Source organism: Halichoerus grypus, chromosome 7, assembly GCF_964656455.1.
Source record: "Halichoerus grypus chromosome 7, mHalGry1.hap1.1, whole genome shotgun sequence".
NCBI lineage: Eukaryota > Metazoa > Chordata > Mammalia > Carnivora > Phocidae > Halichoerus > Halichoerus grypus.
Window position 1 is genome coordinate 152,584,057 of NC_135718.1, and position 18,154 is coordinate 152,602,210.

The following is an 18,154-nucleotide window of genomic DNA, read 5'->3' on the forward strand; positions in this document are numbered from 1 at the left end:
AAGAGTGGAAAGTCTTACGCTCAGCACGCTCTGCAATGCTGAATAACAAAGTAAAAGGGAAACTGTTTATAGATTCAGCACTCTTTTTGATAACTAACCTATCCAAGCAACATATATTGGGAATCATTACCTTAATACATTTTATATTAGCACTGTGAGAAATACAGAAATCTGTGACTGATAGCCTCTTTCCTCAAGGAAAAAACATTGATAAATGGAAAGAATATACAATTAAACTCAGAACAGTTGGGTTCTAGCTACAAATATGCCACTTCATAGACCCAACTATCTTATTTCTAAAATAAGTAAAATAATCACAACTGCCATCCACGTTCCACAACTGCGCTATGTGCTTCACATTTTCATTGTCGGGAATAAAACCAATAAACATCACAAGGAATTTGGCAAAATGCAGACCCTATCAATGCTAGTTATTAAACATGTTGACATGTGGGAAAGGAAAAACAAGAGCTCAGCACAGCACAACACTGAGGGAATGTGTTAAATATAAGAAAAGGCAGCATGTTGTAGAAGTTAGAGGAGGATGAGATTAAATCAGACGCAGAATTGTCGAAGAATTCACAGAATCTCTAGCATTTTTCTTCTTTCTGATGCCAGGCTTGGCATTGAAGAAATGGGCAGGTTTTCAGCTGCTATCTGCAATGTGCTCGCATGAAGGGTCTGTTTATTAATACCACCCAGGTACTCTCATTGATCACCTTTAATCTGAAGGGTTCTGGAGTAGCCCATCTCCCCTCTCCTCAGAGTAGAGGGAAGGGAGCATGTTCTTCACTTTTAATATTTCAGGGCCTAAATGTCCTCTCCAAGAAGAGATAATGACTTTGCACTTCCCTGCAATTATAAGCCATTGTCTGAAAGGGGTCCCCAAATTCCTAACAAACCAATTATCAACCTTCACTCATTAGATATTTACAGACAATTTATATGTGGAAGTTGCTTTGTCAGACCCTGATTCTGTGTATTAACCACTTGGTAGTTTTTTTAGTATTCAGAGTCTGATCAAATCTGGCTCACCTAATGCACCTGCATTTCCTTTATATGGATATCAATTAGAATATTTTTCCCCTCATTATATTACCAGCCAGTAAAGTCCTTTTAAAAAATAAGCCAGAACGAGGGGGGTGGGAGGATGGGACAGCCTGCTGATGGGTATTAAAGAGGGCACGTTCTACACGGAGCACTGGGTGTTATACACAAACAAAGAATCATGGAACACTACATCAAAAACTAATGATGTAATGTATGGTGATTAACATAACAATAAAAATTTAAAAAATAATTAAAAAATAAGCCAGAAGGCATCTCTGTCACCCAATAAGTGGTCAGGAATTGGTCACTGAATAAAGGTGTAACAAGTGAGTTAAAAATTAGGAAAACACATAGCCTATATACACATGGTGTTTTGCTAAATTAAATGAAAAATCAGTCAGTAATTATAATTCTGATCATCTGTCTTATTCACAACATAATTTTTCAAAGAATAATGGAGAATGGAATATTTATTTGTTGTTTCTTTCAGATTTCAGACATGCAAACAATGAAGGTCAACCAGACAATCCTGAAAGAATTCGTTCTTGTTGGTTTTTCCGTGTACCCACATGGGCAGATATTCCTCTTCGTGGTCTTCCTTTGCCTCTATCTTCTCACCCTCACAGGTAACCTGGCCATCATGGGTCTAACTTGGGTGGACAGATCTCTCCACACCCCTATGTACCTCTTCCTTGGTGCCCTCTCTTTCTCTGAGACCTGCTACACACTGACCATCATCCCCAAGATGCTGGCAGATCTGCTGACTGAGAACAGAAGCATCTCAGTCACGGGGTGTGGCTTGCAGATGTGTTTCTTCTTGGGACTCGGTGGCACCAATTGCATCGTCCTCACCTTGATGGGATATGATCGCTTTCTGGCCATCTGCAACCCTCTCAGGTATCCACTGCTTATGACCAATGTGGTGTGTGGACAACTTGTGGCCTCTGCTTGGGCTGGAGGCTTCCTTATCTCTCTGATAGAGACTGCGCTGATATTCAGGGCCTCCTTCTGCAGCCCCAAACTTGTCCAACACTTTTTCTGCCACATGCGGGCAGTGGTGAGGCTCTCCTGTCTAGACAGTGACCTCACAGAATCCATTGTGACGGTGATCTCAGTGTCAGGCTTGATGGGCACCTTCCTGCTCATCGTCATCACTTACGTGTTCATTCTTTCCACTGTCTTCAGGATCCCGTCAGCCGAGGGCAAGCAAAAGGCTTTCTCTACCTGCGTCTCACATCTCACAGTGGTCGTTGTCCACTTTGGGTTTGCAGCTATTGTCTATCTGAAGCCAGAAGCCTCAGGAGGAGATGACACACTCATGGCTGTCCCTTACACGGTCATTACTCCTTTCCTCAGTCCCCTTATTTTCAGCCTCAGGAATAAGGACATGAAGAATGCTTTAAGAAAGGTGCTTAGAAAGAGGAGTTTCTTGAATAAATAATTCTTGGATTATTGCTGCATGACGGACTGTCCCTCAACGTCAGTAGGCATGTATCCTGTGACATCAGGAGAAGCCTGTGCCATTTGCCTTTTTCCAGATTGACATGTAGGAATCCAGAGACTGAGTCTGGGAACTGAAGCATCACAAACATTTACTTAGCTTGTTAAGAAAGTTGTTCAACGACTCATCCTTCTACTTGCTGCTCCTGGCTTCTGCTGGTCAGCCCCTGGGCGTCCTGCATCACTGGTGGAAGGGGAAAAGCAAGACGCTGTAGAAGGAAAAAATAACCATTGTGACCACAACACTAAGAGATGCTTAAAAATATCTAAAGATACAATGGCTGAGGAATTTTTCTTGGCAACGTTGTGAGGCATTGAGCTGTATCTCCCAGGAGATAAACCATTTCTAGTAGGTGATACACTATGTAGAAATCATCAACTGTCTGTTTGTGCACATCTGGATTGATATTATCTCTATTTGTTAAGTCCCATGCCATACTGATGACTGAAGGGTTTTTTTTTTTTAACATTTTATTTATTTAATGAGAGAGAGGGAGAGCATGAATGGGGGGAGGGGCAGAGAGAGAGGGAGAAAGAATCTCAAGTGGACTCCGAGCTGAGAACAGAGCCTGACTCGGGGCTTGATCTCATGACTCTGAGATCACGACCTGAGCCAAAATCAAGAGTCAGATGCTTAACCGGCTGAGCTACCCAGGTGCCCCTGATTACTGAAGGTTTTTAAAAACACTGTTCATGACTGTGTCCTTCCAGTGACAGATGCTCCCTTCTGAATATACAGGATATCTTGGAGCATCGATCCATCAAGGGGACAGGGCATGTCTTACAACTGGCAGAGTCCATGGATGAGGGCTGGAAATAACTCCATTTTCTTTAAGATGACGATATTCAAAAGCAAATGTTAACACACACACACACACACACACACAGACACACACACACGTCATGCTTTTGAAGGGTTTGACAGTGGCAGGTGTTTTGGAATCATTTCGGCAGACATATAATGTGTAATGAAGGAAACCAGATGAACACAGCATCAGATCTTGATATTACCCAGAAGACTTAGAATGAGAAGCATTGTGGAGGTTATTTCACACAAGAGTAGCAAATGATCTTATGGAATATTCAAACACACAAGCCTCGGGAATTTTCAGAATTCTTTGCTCAGTTCTGCTGTTAACCAAATCTGTGCCTTCTCATGATGGACATAACCTTTGTATTAGGGTTTGATGTACATCGAACATATAAAAAGTGTAGGGGCAATGTCTGAACTGCATTACTTACCAGGATATTATAAAGATAAATGAGATAACAGATGGAAAATATTACGAACACACACTGATTATGGTTACCTCTTGCCACGACTCTATTTTCTTCCCTGGGACCATTCTTGTGGTACGTGTGCAGGCAGAAGACGCACCCCCTTCAATCGGGGCCACTTCCCCAATGACAAGTGTTCCTCGACTTTTGTTCCACCCCTGAGAATGGGGTGGAACAAAGGGAAGCCATAAAATCTTGGAAATAGATGCTAACAATTTACCCACTCATGGTGGGTGTACGAAATATGATGAAGCCTAGACTCAAGTTCCTGAACTTGAATTTGGACCAATTAACTTGCATATACCTGATATGGTGAGTGGGGCACACACTGCTAGTTGCCCATTCATTGTCGAGATAGAAATAAGTAACTAAATGGGAACTGGAAAATACCTATATGTTTAAAAATCAAGAAACACACTTCTAAATGCATCATGAATCAAATAAAAAATCTTATGAATACTAGAAAAAAGATTTGAATTGGACAAGATGGAAGTACTACAAGTCAAAGCTTATGGGATATAGCTTTTCAGTATTCAGATGGAAATATAGGGCCTTCAAAATGCATATTAAAAAAGTTCACAGGCTGAAGATTAATAACCTGAGCATTCATCTCAAGAATTTGGGAAATGAATAATTAAATGAACACAAAAATATTATAAAGAAAAAATGAATGGATAAGAGCAGAAATTAATTAAATAAGTATACAGTACAGTGACTCAAAAAGTCAAAAGTTGGAATATTGAAAATATCAATGAATCATATTATTCTTTGGTGAGATTGATGAAGAAATAAAGACAGGACATATAAATAAACAATGATGGGAATGAAAATTGGGGCATTTCTCAGGTCACACCCACGTCAAAGATAAGAGAATGTTGTGAATGACTTCATGAACATAAATTTGAGAACTTATGGAAAGTGGGAAAATTCCTATAGGACATATATTAAAGCTGACATAGGGAAAACAGCTATTTAATTCTCAAGAAATTGAATTTTAATATATTCCACATTAAAAACAAACCAACCAACCAACCTCTGGGTTGGTTCACTAGCTTTACTAGTAGATTCTGCCAAAATTTTGAAGTGGAGGTTATGCCAAACTTGCCCTAAACCTCCCATGGGACAGAAAAGAGTAAACTCCCCAACTCATCTTTGGGGCCAGTACGATGTAGAAACTACATCTTGAAATCTCACTCAGGAGCATAGACACAGACTCTAAGTAAAACTCAAGTTGGATTTAGTCCAGAAATGCAAGATTGGCACATTTGAAATCAATCAATATAATTTACCATGTTATCAAAATAAAGGATATTAATTATGTAATTATTTTAATTGATGAAGAAAAATTTTTTGACAAAATTTAATATCCATTCAGGGAATCAATAAAACATGTTAGCATACTAGGAACTAAAAGAAAGTTCCTTAAGCTCATGAAGCTATTGAACTTCTTCTGTATCTGAGTACAAGTTGACACGAAATGTTACACTGGTTTCAGGCGTCCAGCATCGTGGACACCTGACAATCAGCTTCTCACTTGGTGGTGAAACAGGTAAATGAGTCTGTGCTAAATGGCTTCTCCCATCATGTCTTTGCCATCTTATTCCAGACAGTGAAGTGAGAAAGGAGCAAAAGGCAGAAGGAATATAAAGGAAGAAAACTGGTCCGTTATCATGAATTATAAAATTTCATATGTTAGAAAAATCCAAAAATAATCTGCAGATCAGTCATTAGAATTACCCGCAATATAGGCCTGGGGACAAGGCACGTAAATGCATCGACTGCATCCCCAACATTAGCAACAACTGGAATCTGATTTACAAAAATATATCACATTTTGAAGCTTTGAAAATATCAAAGCCCTAGGAATAAATTTAACAAAAGACATGCAAGGCCTCTGCATAGAAAACTGTGAAGCGTTATTAAAATAATTTTAAATGACCTACGTAAATGATGAGATAGGTTTTGTCATGGATTAGAAGACTCAGTGCGGTACGGATCTCCATTCTCCCCATGCTAATCTATGTTTCAAAGAAATCCCAGGGAAAATCCTAATAGTGTTCTTTTTTGTGTATGAAAACTATAAGGGGATTTAAAATTTAAATGGATTTACAAACAGCCAGGACATTCTTGAAGAAGAACTTAACATGATTTGTTTTACCAAATATCAAGACTCATGCAGCTACTGTGTGGAATTGGCCCAAGTGACAAACAGATCAGCAGAGGACAGGAGAGCCCCCAAAGACCCATGCACACATGGGCATTGGCTTTATGATAAATATGGCTTTGCAGAGTGGTTAGAAAACAACAGATCTCTCAAAAACTTATGCTAGGAAAATTGAATATCCATATAGGCATATCCATATGGAGGAAACCTGTCTCCATAAATAACAACAGCAACAAAATCAATTTGTGGATATCAAAACCTGAACTTGAGAGACAAAACAATAAAACTTGTAAATATATTAAAATTATTGCTGATATAAAAAAAATTACCTTCATAATATCCTTAGGACATGAAAAGATTGTTTAAAGTGGACATTAAAATCTTAACTAAAAATGAGAAGATCTATTAAATTGAAATCGAGAAATTTTGTTCATTAAAAAAGCATTATTCAGCAAATGGATAGGCAAGCCACATAATACTGAAAAGAAATTTAAGGAAAAGATTAATGTAAAATTTGGGATAGTGATTACTTTTGGAGGGAGGGGTGCACAGAGAGACTCCCAGCCGGCAAAGTTCTTGTCCTTGATCTCGGCAGTGATTACAAAGGTGTTTGTGTAATAAAAATTTCACTAAGCTCTATATTTGTTTGGATGATTTTCTGAATCTGTGTTTTATTTTAAAATATAAAGACTAAGTGAGGAATTCCACAGAATGAGAGAAAATATATATAACACATACAATTGGCAAAAGGTTCTTACGCAGTATATATATAATCCCTACCAAAAACTAAAATAAATAAATAAAATAATAGAACAATCCTATCAATAGCAAAAATGTTCAAGAGCTGTGAAGAGATCCTTCCTAAAAGAAAATATTCAAATGTCCAACAAATATGTATAAAGGTGCTTCATCTCATCGGTAAGCATGGTCATGGACTTGGGCAGTGAGTACTGGAAGAGCCGGGGTATGGAGTGTGGCTGCAGAAGTTGTGTGTGTTCCCGAGAGAGTGTTTATGGGCTCAGTCCCTGCAGAGAACAGTCTGGTATTAACACTCACTTACTTTGGATATACCTATGGTCCAGGTATCTACTTCTTTACTCTTAGGTAGCAAAGAAACAATGTCTGCAATAGACTAAAGCCGGGAATTACTCAAATATTCCCCAATAGTAGAATAGACAAATAAACTGTAGTATGTCCCTACAGAGTATTAGCCGGCAGTGATAAAGTTATCGCAATAAAAATGGTAAATACAGCTACAAACTTCCACCCACGGGAAGTATGCATACTCCTTTTCCCCCTTTAGGCTGTGTCTTTCTTAGACAATCTAAAAGACAGGTTACAACCCAAAGCCTTTGTCTCTGGCCTAATTTCTCATTAGATTTTGCTAAATTTTTGTACTATGAAAGTTTCTTGATACAAAGCATTAAGATATTCTGTCTTGTCAATAAGAAATATAATAATAAAATGATATAATAAATCAATGAAGAAATAAAATAAGAGATCAGTGTGATGTGGGAAACAGAGGCAAAATTAAAATTAAACTTCCTTCCTACTTGCAGCCCATTGACGGGTCCTTGAAACAAGAGAGTGACATTTCTGTAGGAGCTCAGCTGCCTCGATGTTAGTACTTTGCTAAGGGTAAAACGCAATCTTAGCTTAACATTATCCCGACCTTCTAGGATCCTGGAAGTCTTCTTTAACATACAGAGATTCCTTTGGAAGCTTTATCTCTAAACCCCCAAGATACATGTTGGCAATCATTCCCCAAGGACATGGCCCACCGATATACATCTGAAGGGTCTAATGACTCAGGTTTTATTAGACAGTAATAAATGACGTTTTCCCAACAATAGCTAGCCCACTCAAAGTCCTGGAAACCTTGTTTCCAAAATTCCTTAGACTTAACACTCTCCCTAATCCCCTCCCAACTTGAAAGTATATAATGGGCCATGAACCCAGTGCTATTCTTTCTGCCCATGGGTCCTGTCCCCGTGCTTTAATAAAACCCCCTTTTGCACCAAAGACGTCTCAAGAATTCCTTATTGGCCGTTGGCTTTGAATCCTAACATCTTTCAGACATCAAGTGGCTTCTGTTCTCAACCGAAATGTGCAAAGTGTTTCTTCCATTTATTTTAAGAATTTACTCCGCTCAAGACACTGCACTGGCTATGGTGAAAACAAAAACACAAAGGAAAGTTTTTTTTTCTTCTTCCAAGAAACTCACATTCTCCTTGTGGAAAGGCCAGACAATGATGATATAACACAGACTAGAGTTTTCACGGAGATCTGTGGGAGTGCGCAGGACACAGACCACACAAGAGGACTAGATGGTCTCAGCCCTGTCGAGGGCCATTGTCCCCCGACAACACAGCTCTGCCTCAGTGTCTCAGCCTCACTGAAGAAGCCCAGGAGAGTCAGCCAGGAGGAGCTGTGGGGGTCCGAACAAACCTCAGATACTGACCTCAGGAGCTGCCCCTGCAAAGGAGCCTGCATTTGTTTTTATTATGAGCAACATATGCTCCAGGGCAGGTTAAAAACCATAGAGCAACAATTTGGCTAAAAGCTGGATGTGGCCAGGAAAAGACAAAGGAAGAAAACTAGGTATCCTGGGCCCAGCTGCAGAAGCCTTATTCTGAGGATGGCAGAGCCCACCCACCCACGTGAGGCTTGTGCAACCTCGTGCAGCCGACCTGCCCAGCGCACCTGCCAATCACAACTGCTTGTCACCGTACTGTTGTATGACAGAGAAATAAAATTCTATTACTTAAGCCGCTTTAATTGGGGGGTTTTGGTCGTTGACATTGCAGCTACCCTGTATTGTTCAAATAATTAAATGTGATATTTATAAAATTCCTAACAATGTGTCCACTATCTAGTAAGTGCTCACCACATGGCAACTGTGTATTTTTTTCCTGATCCATTGGAAGAAGCGAAAGAGCAGCTCATTCTGTTTCACTTTACTTTCTCTTGATGTGAACACCCTCCCCTTCCTGAAACTATCTGATCTGCACTCTTGTGATTCCTTTCTTGGCTAATTTTTGGTCTTTTTCCTTCTTTGGTCTGCCAAAGACCACTCCTCAAGCGTGTCTATTCATCTTCCTCTCTCTCTAGATTCTGTTCCTCTAGTTACATCTATCACGTCTATTTCTGTCATACTCGTGATTACGTTTTATTACTTCCAGGTTTATAATCTGAAGACAGGCCTAAGATCCAGGCCAACATTTCTAATATTGCTGCATTTCTTTGGGCTTCATATGTCAAGAGTGAATTCGTCACTGATTTCTCCTATTGTTCCTCCTGTGTTTTAGTTCTGAGAGTTCTCACTCCTCACCACTCAGGCTGAAAACCTGCAGAGATAACTGTAATTCTCCCAATCCTTATAGCATCATCTAATCAAAAAATTTGCAAAGTACTATTGTTTGTAGCCCTATTGTTTTGCAGAGAGGAGTGAGAAATTACTTCTAGTGCACTCCGCTCCCTTCCCAATATTGCATCCTAAACAGGAGGTCATTTTGATGTGGTTTGGTGGGTTGGGGTCCAGAGCCGAGGGCCAAGAGAGAATTCTTGAGACATCTTTGGTGCAAAATGGTGACTTCATTAAAGCATGGGGACAGGACCCTTGGGCAGAAAGAGCTGCTGCACCGGGGTTGGAGGAAAGGCGGATTATATACTTGTGAGTTGGGGGAAGTGAAGACAAAGGGGGGTTGCCACAAGGACTTTCATACACTAAAGAAGACTCACAGGACCCTGGAGGCCTTGCTATTGTCGAGCTAAGGTGGTTTTTCCCTCTAGCAAAGCATTAAGGACAGCATGACAGCTGGGAGCTTCCTGGAGGAAGGCTATACTCTGCCTGTCTCAAGTATTTGTCAACGGGCTGCAGGTTATAAGGATGTTTAATTGTACCTACATTCCCTTCTGCCTCTGTTTCCCACATCAATCGACCTCTGCTTGAACACTTCTAGTGACGGGGAGATCAGCACATACCGGAGGAGGTAATCTACCTCATCTGCTCCAGTAGACAGAGAAGTGCAGAAACTGCCTGGGCATGAAATGCAGGCAGGTACCCAGAGGTGTGGGACAAGAAAAAACCCTCATTGTGAGAAGCAGATTCAGATTTGAGCCAGGAATCTGGCACCTGAAATGACTTCCCTGCCCAGCCTCAGTCCCTGGGCCCCCCTGGGCCCCCTCCTAGCCCAGTGCTATTCACGAAGGGACATGAAAAGGGGAGAGAAGGGAAAGACACTTCCCCCATTCGATCCTGTCGATGTATGAACAGGAGATGAAGCATCTCTTCCTCACTGGTGAACAGACAAATAATACTGATGCAAGGTGGTCCGAGTTCGACAGATATTTTCTCAAAAAAATGTAATGATTTAAAACACCAGTCAATTAATTTATCTGGAACTCTCTTACTTTATTGTTCTAATTCCTCAATCTTAAGGACGCCAGATGGACTTTAACTCGAATTGTCATTAAGTCTGTCTCAGGACATGCAGTGAAGTCAACGGCTTTACTCTGCTTCCCTCCAGGGCTATGTCCCTCCAGATTGTGCTCTTTCGTTGTAGAATGGCCTCTGAGTGACTTGGACCCAGTCTTGTCGGGGAGAGGTAGGTCACCATGACAATGTGTCCTAAGGGACTACGTCCCCGATGATGAGGTGACAAGAGCTGGCTACCGCTGTCCCTGTCTGCTTCGGGGCTCATCTGCCAAGCATCTGTCCTGCCATACCACAGATGATTCAGAGACCAACATGAAAAGGCAGCTTTACTGACGAGCAGCTGGGGCTGACTGCACCTGTCCAGAAGCAACAGGTAACCAGCCTACTGACAAACATCCAAAGATAGGGCACGTGAATGAATGCAGAGGTCAGGCAAGCAAAGAACTAGGCAAACCTCTGTGAGAAACTTTTGCCTCACTCAGGTTCGATGCATGAGAGCCTCATTCATTCCCTATGGCTTCCAGATCCCTCATAATCCTGAAAATCTCTTGAATTTCTCCAGATGCTCGATTGGCTTAAAATCTGCACAAGCTTAGTCATGCAAACATCTCATACTGAGAACCCTGCTGTTTTACTAATATTCAGATGTGGACAGTTATGGAGTTGATGCCTGAGCGGTACGTTAAAATGTCCACAGGCATAAGGGGTGTTTCTCAGCTCCGTAAGCGGAGTGCTGGAGATCTGTGAACTTGTTGGAGAGGACAGGATTGTGTATGGAAAGGGGGGATCCTGAGAGCAGAGGTTGATGGTAGGACAGGTGGAGACCTAGCTTGGCATGTTTGGAGAGTAGCGCCCTCCTTGCCATATGCAGGACCAAAGCCGTATCTACCGAGTTCAGTCCATAGCTTCATAGCCCAAATTCAAATGAGATGTTAAAAAACTATTGATTGAATTTGTCTGCTGAACACAGATGAGGCAACAACAAACCTCTGTTTTTTCCTGAGTCCATCTGGCTGCACCAATGGACAGCTGCTTATGCCCAAGAGCATGTATGGGGTGGTGACAAAGTTTGCTGTCGTATCTCCATGGCCAGATTTTCTGGGTATATCCAGCTCCACAACTTCCTGATTGTGTGTTCTTGAAGAAAAAAATCACTCTTATCTCTGTATCATCTTTAAAAAGGGACAAAGGTGCTTGGACTCATGGGGCTGTTGGGGGGATTAAGCTAGCACGTGAAAAGCTCTCAGTACCTTGCACATTGTGTCAGTTTTGTCATGTCTTCTCAATGTGCCACGCGGACACAGGCTAGGACAGTAATTACGTTTCCAGACAGAACTCAGCTTTTGATTCACCAAATTGTTTACTGAGTTACAATTATTCAATTTGTGATAAGCAAATGAAGAATTCAAGGGAAACAAAACAAAGCATTTTCTCTGAACACGGGAGATAGCTGTGTGCAGAGCCCTGCCCTATGTGTCTCTGGACGAAGGTTTGTGTGGCTTCCTATGGGGGCCACCGGGGGCCGGCAAGTGCCGGTCAGGCTCCATTTCCATGGCGTGGAGGAGGTGGTATGTTTGGAGAGACGCAGCCAGGAGTCCAGGCAGGTGTGTTGCTATAAATAGCAAGCAGGGTGACCCCAGTGATGTCTGCGCGGTTTCAAGCCCACAGACCTCTGGAATCACCAATGCATTTTAAAATAGTAAGTATGTTTCACACTGTGGGCAAATCATCCTCACATAGATCATGTCTTTGTCACAGCATAATAAAGTAAGGATGGCAGATGTCAGTATCCCTGTTCGATAGATAAGAAAACAGGTTCAGCCTTCTACCTCTGAAATAGAGACGGGGCATCAATTTCCCAAGCTCCTAGATTATTACATTATTTATCTACTAGCTCATTCAATAGAGGTTTATTTTTTACCTATTATATGCAAAGCACTGCACTTAATGAGGCTAGAGAAACCAGTGAGGTTTCTGCTCTTGAGGAGGGAAAATGCACGTCAATGCATAATTACCCCGATCTGTTAGTAGATCTGTTAATAGAGTCCTAGTCTCAAGAGCAGATGTAAGGGACTCCTGGGCAAAGTCTTCACAAAAGAACTGATGTTCATGATGTCTACTCATGTGCAGAAGACCAGAGGTAGAGCACAGCGGTGTCTTAAAGAGTTCTGGCTCGCCTGGAAGGGTGGCAGGTGATAGATGGGGGAGGGGACCTGGAAGGGAGCAGGGGAGCCCTGGCAAAATGAATCCGACAGCCTCTCACAGTCCTGAGTATGCATAAGGAGCTGCTCTTGGTTCTACAGGGAAAAGCAATGGCATAACCTAGAGATCCTCCTCGTTAATTCTTCTCTGGAACCTAAGCTGTCAAACCAGAAGGATGTTTTTAAAGAGTTTATCACTGTGAATGCTGAAATTCAGGCTCACCTGTCCTGAGCTGCCTTCATGGTAGAATGCTGCCTTGACCTCCAAAAAGTATCTCCCTTGCAGCAGAGGAAGGCTGTTGTTCCAAGACCGACAAGGGGGACAAGACGTGGCCCAGAAGTTAAACAAGGAAAAACAAGGAACAAACAACACAAAGGATCAGTGCACACAGCACACGGGTAACTCAGAGCTCCCTGAGGCATCTGAGCGCCCGAGTCAGAAGCACTCTGTCTAGGAGGGGCCTCCTGGGAAAGGGGGGGGTGGGTCTGGAGTCAGGAGCAGAAAGCAGGGAGAGATGGGGTCATAGGGGCGAGGGGCCAGAGTTGCTCCGGCTGGAGGGGAAAGTCCTTGGCAACAGCAGGCCAGTCTGAGCAGCAAACAGAATTTTGTTTTCAACGACTTAGCTGGAAACCGAGGACGATGGTGATGGGAAGTGATATGGAGGAGTGGGCAGGAGCTAGGGTCTTGGGCACCTCTGGGTGCAAGGGACCCGTTTTGCAGGCTTGCGATGGAACGAGCAGACAACTTAAGGCACAGGGGGCTACAGAGCAAGATTGGCCTCAAGCACACTTGAAACCAGACCGTGTATTTTCCAGGCTGCTTCCCACTCTCCACCTCCTTTCTAACGGCTTCTCCCCCCCTTCCCCCCCCCCCACCACCCTCAGGACTTTCAAACAAATTTCATGCAGCGCTGCAGCTGGAAAGAACTCTAGTTTGTATTCAGTAATTGTATGTTACAAAATATGTATCCAAATGAAGTAAATGATTCAAGATTATACAAATCAAGGCTGAAACTCAGCCCACTAATGTTTTAGTTGTCTGCCCTGTTCTAGGCACTGCTCTGTATACGGAGAATAGAGGGTGAGGGCAGGTCCCTTCTCAGACTTTGTGTCATCATTGCTCAGTCTCTGGCACCGTCAGATGCCCTGAACTTGGCTTTGGGCATTTCCAGCCATCCTTTTAGAGTTGTTCCCATCCTCTATTATATTTCACCCCAGGGCGTGCTGTGCTTCCTTCATATCCTGTCCCCCCGCTTGCTGCCCGGTCCTCCTCTCCAAACTTGCTCTCAGAAAAGTATCTGATGCATTAAATCAGTTTTCCAAACCCGGGTTTATGCACGCTGGAGGGTGCAAAAAGGCTTTCCAAGATCCAGGTATGAATCATTCCAAGGGAATTATTACCTGGTCTTCAAATGTCTTATCGGCTCTTCTTAGAATTGGTCTGCTAGAGAAAGTATTTCTTCTCCTTTCCCTCTTTGCCTTTCAAGACCTGTTCTCCCTCGGTACAAAGGAAGGCGTAACCAACCCACCGTGTGGAAGTGGGGCAGCGGAAGGTTAGTGTGGGGGAGCGAAAGGACAGTTCGGGGCAGCACGTCCTCTCGCAAGTCCGCCGTTTCCAGTCTATTTCTTTCAACACAACTGAATGGAAGCTGATTGAGTTGTCAGCTAATAGATCAATAGAAACCATTTTGATGATAGATGACTGTGTAATTTCTGGCACATAACTAATAGAAAGTTCAAATAATTTAGTGTTATTACTATAACAAAAATGACTTCCATCCTCCAAGCTGTGGTGTATCAATGCCATTTATTCCCGTGAACTACTTCTGCAGTGTTTATATCTCCAAAATGAAAAATAAGAATGGAATGGATTCTGAAACTGCTCTCATTCTGATGATAAGTGGTTTTCACGGACACACACAAGAATTGAGAAAAAGTGCAGTCCACGTTATTATAAAATGATATGCCAATAAAAAATAACATAATTTAAAATTTATCATATATTTTTATTGTTTTGGTGAAATGTATGCTGATTACAGAATAAAATCTAATAGAAAATCTTTTCAAAACATTTATAGCCTCCAGAGTACAAGAAACAAAAAAACCATGCAGATAGATATAAAGAAATCAATAAAAGGCTTGTAATTATAAAAATACATTACAATACTTTGAATTATGAGTTCAGTGAGAAAAATAATATAAAATTTCCATTTTTTAAAGACACATGCACTCACGTAATTTTTTGAAACAAGTTTCCACAGGTATTATAGAACCAATATTTAGATTTCACCGAACATAGAAAGGAGTGATATGATAATTTAATTTAAAATGTCAATACTCACATGCAGTGGACATTAGAGTCCATGCAACAATTTAAATGCATGACAAAAAAAATTGATGTCCAGTTTACAATTTGCAAGCTGATATGTTGTTATTTTATTTTGTCTTTTGTGGTTGGGAATGGGGTTTTAGTTGTTGCTGTTGTTTTCGTTTTAATTTTTTTTTTACTTGAGTGGAGTTGACACACGGTGAGTGTTACGTTGCTTCCAGGTGCACAGCATCTTGACTCAGCTTCTCTGTACGTCTGTGCTCCCCACACGTGCAGCTGCCCTCCATCTCCAGGCAGCCCTAAAATGATATATTTTTTATGTTGCTTAAAGATAAAAATGTTAAGTCCCACCCAAAGTGAGAAAGCGTGATGATGTGTAGCCCGCGATCCAATCTCAAGTCAGATTTCCGTGTTTGTCAGGTGCGCTCCGCTGACAGTATGGAGAGGAGACTGCCAGGCTCAGAAGGGAGGTGGGAGGCATACGATGGTCTCTTCCAATCTGATGCCTCAACGGCTGTAAGAGTTTTCTGTTCCCGTTGTAACAAGTTCCACACACGTGGGGGCTCAAAACAACAGAGATTTATTCTTTCTCTCCGTTCTGGAGGTCAGCAGTGTGAAATCAGCATGCAAGGTGCGGCCAGGCTGTATTCCCTCTGGAGGCTCCAGGGCAGAATCCACTCCTTGCCCTCGGCCGCTGCTGGCATTCTTCGGACTGCAGTCCCACGGCTTCCAGTCCTCAGGGCCAGCGTCTTCACCTCTCTCTGCTCCACCTCCACAGTGCCTTCTCTACAGTGCCTGTGTCTACTTCACATTTCTCTCCGCCTCTCTCTTATAAGGACCCTTGAAATTGTATTTAAGGTCCAGCTGAATAATCCAGGATAGACTACCATCTCAATAGCCTTAAAGTAATCACACTGCGAAGACTTTGTCAGAGGACATAATATTTACAGGTTCTGGAGATTGGGTGTGGGCACACTTGGGGGTCCATGTTTCAACCTACTACACCAGCCCTGGAATGAGACAACCTAATTCTAGCACAGAAAATGCACTAAAAAGTAGTTGTAAAATGAATGGAAAAATAATTCTTTTTTTGGAGCAGAACTCTTTTAGATCACTCTCTCTCTCAAAATAATAAATGTAAATAAATGAATAAATATTTTTAAAAATGGGGCACCTAGGTTGCTCAGTTGTTTGAGCATCTGACTCTTGATTTCGGCTCAGGTCATGATCTCAGGGTTGTGAGATCGAGCCCCATGTGTAGGCTGCTCAGGATTCTCTCTCTCTCTCCCTCTGCCCCACTCCCCTACTTGCACTCTCTCTAAATAATAATAACAATATTTTTTTAAAAAAGAACTCTTTTAGCTCATCTATACTGAATTATTTCACTAGCTGTGAGTGGATATTTCCCAAACCAACCCTCCTTCCTCCCACGCTGCCTAGCCTACAGCTCAGTGATGTCCTTGGGCTTCTACTTCCTCTTTCCCTGGAGACAGAATCCCTCAGGCTCCAGCTTGCTATCTCTCCTTCTTTTCTTCATTCACTCAACAAATACTGAGTCCAGATGCTATGGGGCTTACAGTTTTGCAGGAAGTGAAGGAAGAGCATGTCATGGATAAGAAAACAAGAATTGAAATATTAAGACCTGTTTGGCAAGTATTTATCAAATATCCACTGCAGTTAAGATCGCTAAATTATCGAGTACAATCCTCAAGTCTGAGAACTTTTCCCTTGAGGTGGGAGATGAAACAGCAAAGTGAGGGAGCTAAGTGATGTTCCACTAATCGATAGCGTACTATTGAGCATCTTCACAAGGTTGTAATCTGGGGTTGGGGGGAGGTGAGCAGTTTGGTCCTCCTGTCTCTCAACATCTTGTTCTTCCTGTTATTTTTCAGGTAGGCAGGTGGACAGAGACAATGGGAAATTTGAGTGGAGGCCACATAGCAGAGTTTGTTTTGGTGGGCTTCCCTACCTCTCCACCCCTCCAGTTACTCCTCTTTGTCCTCTTCCTCACAATCTACCTGTTGACACTGTTGGAGAACGCACTCTTCATTTCCATGATCTGGCTCACTCCAAGCCTTCACCGCCCGATGTACTTTTTCCTTGCCCACCTCTCCTTCTTGGAGCTGTGGTACATCAATGTCACAGTTCCCCGTCTTTTGGGAGCATTTCTTACCCAGGACTGTAGGGTCTCCTATGTAGGTTGCATGACCCAACTCTACTTCTTCATTGCCCTGGCCTGCACTGAATGTGTCCTGCTCGCGGTCATGGCCTATGACCGCTACCTGGCCATCTGTGAGCCCCTCCGTTATCCTAGTCTCATGCCTTCCAGCCTGGCCACTCACCTTGCTGCTTCCTCTTGGGGTAGTGGTTTCTTCAGCTCCATGATGAAGCTTCTTTTCATTTCCCGACTGTCCTACTGTGGACCCAACATCATCAACCACTTTTTCTGTGATATCTCTCCCCTACTCAACCTCACCTGCTCTGACAAGGAGCAAGCAGAACTAGTAGACTTCCTCTTGGCTCTGGTGATGATCCTGCTCCCTCTGTTGGCTGTGGTTTCATCATATACCGCTATCATTGCCACCATCGTGAGGATTCCTACTGCCCAGGGACGTCGCAAAGCCTTCTCCACCTGCGCCTGTCACCTGGCCGTGGTTGTCATCTATTATTCCTCCACCCTCTTCACCTACGCGTGGCCCCGCGCCATGTACACTTTCAACCACAACAAGGTCATCTCTGTGCTCTATACGGTCATCGTACCATTCCTCAATCCAGCCATCTACTGCCTGAGGAACAGGGAGGTGAAGGATGCTCTCAGAAAGTTGGTCCTGGGCAGATGCCACTAGTCTAGGAATGTTCCAGATTGATGTACAGAGGGACCTAGCAGGCAGGAAGGAACGGGGTCTTAGTAGTGCCGCCTCAAGGAATCATAAAATAGGCTCAAAGGGAACATAAGTATCAATTAGTATGCAGTTTTGCTAAATAGCATCTGGGAATCTCCTGAAACAAACAAAAGTTTATGAATCATTGATCTTGTACGGGGTTTCCAAACTAAGGTTGAGTTAGCTGCATACGAATCTCCCGGGGGTTTGTTAAGATGCAAATTCCCAGAAAAAAAAGTCTGTAGAGGGTCTGATAGAGTATGTCTAGGTTGCAACCCTGCCGTGCACAATTTCCAACTTCCTAGCAACACT

The 18,154-nt window shown here is 42.6% G+C and overlaps 2 protein-coding genes across 2 annotated transcripts; both read left to right on the forward strand.

Moving 5' to 3' along the window:
- Nucleotides 1-1,504: 1,504 nt before the first annotated feature.
- On the forward strand, nt 1,505-2,491 carry OR10X1 (olfactory receptor family 10 subfamily X member 1). Its single transcript, XM_036069852.2, has one exon. It carries the CDS (start codon nt 1,505-1,507, stop codon nt 2,489-2,491), a length of 987 nt encoding a protein of 328 aa, XP_035925745.2.
- A 14,382-nt stretch (nt 2,492-16,873) lies between these two features.
- OR6P1 (olfactory receptor family 6 subfamily P member 1) lies at nt 16,874-17,806 on the forward strand. Its single transcript, XM_036069853.2, has one exon. It carries the CDS (start codon nt 16,874-16,876, stop codon nt 17,804-17,806), a length of 933 nt encoding a protein of 310 aa, XP_035925746.2.
- Nucleotides 17,807-18,154: the final 348 nt, after the last annotated feature.

Coding starts and splice junctions, on each gene's coding strand:
- OR10X1 (XM_036069852.2), top strand. CDS start 1,505: ATGGAGAATGGAATATTTATTTGTTGTTTCTTTCAGATTTCAGACATG.
- OR6P1 (XM_036069853.2), top strand. CDS start 16,874: ATGGGAAATTTGAGTGGAGGCCACATAGCAGAGTTTGTTTTGGTGGGC.